The sequence below is a fragment of the Sapajus apella genome, unplaced genomic scaffold (genome assembly GCF_009761245.1).
Source record: "Sapajus apella isolate SASKATOON/1434 unplaced genomic scaffold, GSC_monkey_1.0 scaffold196, whole genome shotgun sequence".
Lineage (NCBI taxonomy): Eukaryota > Metazoa > Chordata > Mammalia > Primates > Cebidae > Sapajus > Sapajus apella.
Window position 1 is genome coordinate 972,159 of NW_022437136.1, and position 3,570 is coordinate 975,728.

Sequence of the window (3,570 nt, forward strand, 5' to 3'; positions counted from 1 at the left end):
TTTGAGATGGACTTTCACTCTTGTTGCCCAGGCTGGAGTGCAATGGCACAATCTCGGCTCACCACAACCTCTGCCTCCTGGGTTTGAGCAATTCTCCTGCCTCAGCCTCCTGAGTAGCTGGGACTACAGGCACGTGCCACTATGCCCAGCTAATTTTTTGTATTTTTAGTAGAGACGGGGTTTCAATATGTTGACCAGGATGGTCTCGATCTCTTGACCTCGTGATCCACGCGCCTCGGCTGCCCAAAGTGCTGGGATTATAGGCGTGAGCCACAGCGCCTGGCCGTGGAAATGTATTTTCATTTCTCTTGTAAAAACGCAGCAGTGGCCGGGCGCGGTGGCTCAAGCCTGTAATCCCAGCACTTTGGGAGGCCGTGGCGGGTGGATCACGAGGTCAAGAGATCGAGACCATCCTGGTCAGCATGGTGAAACCCCGTCTCTACTAAAAATACAAAAAATTAGCTGGGCATGGTGGTGTGTGCATGTAATCCCAGCTACTCAGGAGGCTGAGGCAGGAGAATTGCCTGAACCCAGGAGGCGGAGGTTGCGGTGAGCCGAGATCGCGCCATTGCACTCCAGCCTGGGTAACAAGAGCGAAACTCCGTCTTAAAAAAAAAAACAAAAAATAAAAAACAAAAAACGCAGCAGTTTGCTGATGCTTAGGACCAAACAAACAAACAAACAAACAAAAACAAAAAAACAAAACCCAGCAGTGGAACTGCTGAGTCACATAGTAATTCTACCTTGAAGAAATGCCAGGCTATTTTTCAAAACGGCTGCACCATTTTACATTCTCACAGGCAATGTATGACAATTCCCAGGTTCCCATTTCTCAACATCCTTGTCAACACTTGTTACTGTCTCGTCTTTATTACAGTCATCCTTGTGGGCATGAGTGAAACCATTTCCCTGATGACTAATGATGTTGAGCTTCTTTTCATGTGCTTTTATTGCAGAAATGGCTTTTCGGATCCTTTGCCCATTTATTATTGAATTACAAAAGTTATTTACATGTACAAGTCCATTACCAGACATATAATTTAGAAATATTTTCTCCCATTATTTGAGGATTGTTCTCCTCTTCTTGAAGGTGTCCTATAAAGCATACAATTTTTAATTCTGAAGTACAACTGATGTAGTTTTTCTTTGGTTGCTTGTGCTCCAGCCGTCAAATCTGGAAGTTATTGCCTAATCCAACATCATGAAAATATACCCATTTTCTTCTAAGCATTTTATAGTTTTTACTCTTCATGTAGGGCTTTTATTGATTTTGAGTTCATTTCTGTATATGGATATCCATGTACCTCATTCTTCTGCATGTGCATAACCATTTGTGCCACCAGCATTTGTGGAAAAGACTATTCTTGTCCCTTATTCAATTGTCTTGGACAGCTGGTGTATGTTGGTCTTCTGTGCCCTAACCATGCTGAACTTTTTTTTTATTATCTCTAAAATTTATTTGTGGGCTTCTTAGGATGACATATAAAACAATCTTACAAAAGAGAGTTTACGCCTTCCTTTCCAACTGGATGCCTTTAATTCTTTTTCTTGCCTAACTGCCTTGGCTAGACAAGCAGCAAGAGCGGACATCCTTTTTTTTTTCTTTATCTTAGGGACAAACTTTTGGTCTTTCACCATTGAATATGATGTTATCTGTGGGTTTTTCAGATGCCCTTTATCAGGTTGAGAAAATTTCCTTTTGTTTTTGTCACAAAAGGGTATAGTTGTTTGTTAAACACTTCTGCATCTACTGAGATCATCATGTGGTTGTTATTCTTTGTTCTATTACTACAAAGTATTATATTAATTGATTTTCAGGTATTAAATCTATCTTGGCTGGTCATGGTGGTTTGAAATTGTAATCCCAACACTTTCCAAGGTTGAGGGCAGTGGATCACTTGAGGTCAGGAGTTCAAGACTAGCCTGGCCAATGTGGCAAAACCCTGTCTCTTGTCTCTACCAAAAATGCAAAAATTAGCTGGGTGTTGTGCCCCATGCCTGTAGTCCCACCTACTCGGGAGGCTGAAGTGGGAGAATCGCTTGAACCCCGGAGGCAGAGATTGCAGTGAGCTGAGATTGCACCACTGCACTCACTCCAGCCTGGGTGACAGAGAAAGACTGTCTCAAAACAAACCAACCAACCAACCAACCAAAAACAGTCTTGCATTCCTAGCATAAATCGCACTTGGTCTTGGCATATAATTCTTTTCGTATGCTGCGAGATTGAGTTTTCTAGTAAGGGAACCAACCATTATTATTAAAAACTACCCAGATGATCTAAACATTGTACAAAAACTAAGCAGAATTCATCTATAGAAGGCTTTTCTTTCAGGTTAAAATAAAGCATGTTTACAATTAGTAATACATGAATTATTATTGTCTAGTAATTCTTATCTGTATGAGCATGAAGCCTCTACAGATATTTCTGAAATGGACTCAGACCTTGACTTGCACATAGTAATAAGAAAAAAAGGCACTGGGAAGCCCCAAGAGCCGCTTGGTAAGAAAGGAATCTGAGTTAAATTCTTAGACATCAGTTTAAAGTCTAGAAGACAAAATAACCTTTCAGAAAAAGACCTAACATCATCTAAAACGAAATCACACAAATAAGTTTCCCATGATTTTCTCAATGAAAAGATTTCTTACCAGTGTTCTCTCTGATTTTCGAACAAATGGAAATTTTTCAACCAGTATCGGCATAAGAAACCACGGTGTCCTATTTAAAAAAGTTAAATCAAGCCATGTTAACTTTACTTTCTAGAAAAGTAATACTGCCATACTAAAAGCAAACATGGATAGATATAGGAGGCAAATAGGAACCCCTACCTCAAAGAACTGGAACTTTTTTTTTTTTTTTTGAGACAGAGTTTTGCTCCTTTTGCCCAGGCTAGAGCGCAGTGGCATGATCTTGGCTCACTAAAACCTCTGCCTCCTGGGTTCAAGCAATTCTCCTGTCTCAGCCTCCTGAGTAGCTGGGATTACAGGCATGGGCCACCACGCCAGGCCGATTTTTGTATTTTTAGGAGAGGCAAGGTTTTTGATCTGCCTGCCTCAGCCTCCCCAAGTGCTGGGATTATAGGCATAAGCCACCATGCCCGGCCAGAACTGGAACTTAAAATGTATAGCTTCTTCGCTGGGCATGGTGGCTCACACCTGTAATCCCAGCACTCTGGGAGGCCGAGTAGGGAGGATAATGAGGTCACGAGATCAAGACCATCCCGGCTAACATGGTGAAACCCTGTCTCTTAAAAAAAAAAAAGGTATAGCCGGGCGCGGTGGCTCACGCCTGTAATCCTAGCACTTTGGGAGGCCGAGGCGGGTGGATCACGAGGTCAAGAGATCGAGACCATCCTGGTCAACAAGGTGAAACCTCGTCTCTACTTAAAACACAAAAAATTAGCTGGGCATGGTGGCGCGTGCCTGTAATCCCAGCTACTCAGGAGGCTGAGGCAGGAGAATTGCCTGAACCCAGGAGGCGGAGGTTGCGGTGAGCCGAGATCACGCCATTGCACTCCAGCCTGGGTAACAAGAGCGAAACTCTGTCTCCAAAAAAAAAAAAAAAAAAAAAAA

The 3,570-nt window shown here is 42.5% G+C and overlaps 1 protein-coding gene across 1 annotated transcript in view; it reads right to left on the reverse strand.

The window, feature by feature from the left end:
- RRN3 (RRN3 homolog, RNA polymerase I transcription factor) overlaps window positions 1–3,570 on the reverse strand; it is a 34,053-nt gene that overhangs the window by 19,573 nt on the left and 10,910 nt on the right. Inside the window, exon 8 of the mRNA XM_032269624.1 lies at window positions 2,647–2,716. Within this exon, the coding sequence (XP_032125515.1) occupies window positions 2,647–2,716 (70 nt within the window). The remainder of the gene's footprint in view (window positions 1–2,646; window positions 2,717–3,570) is intronic.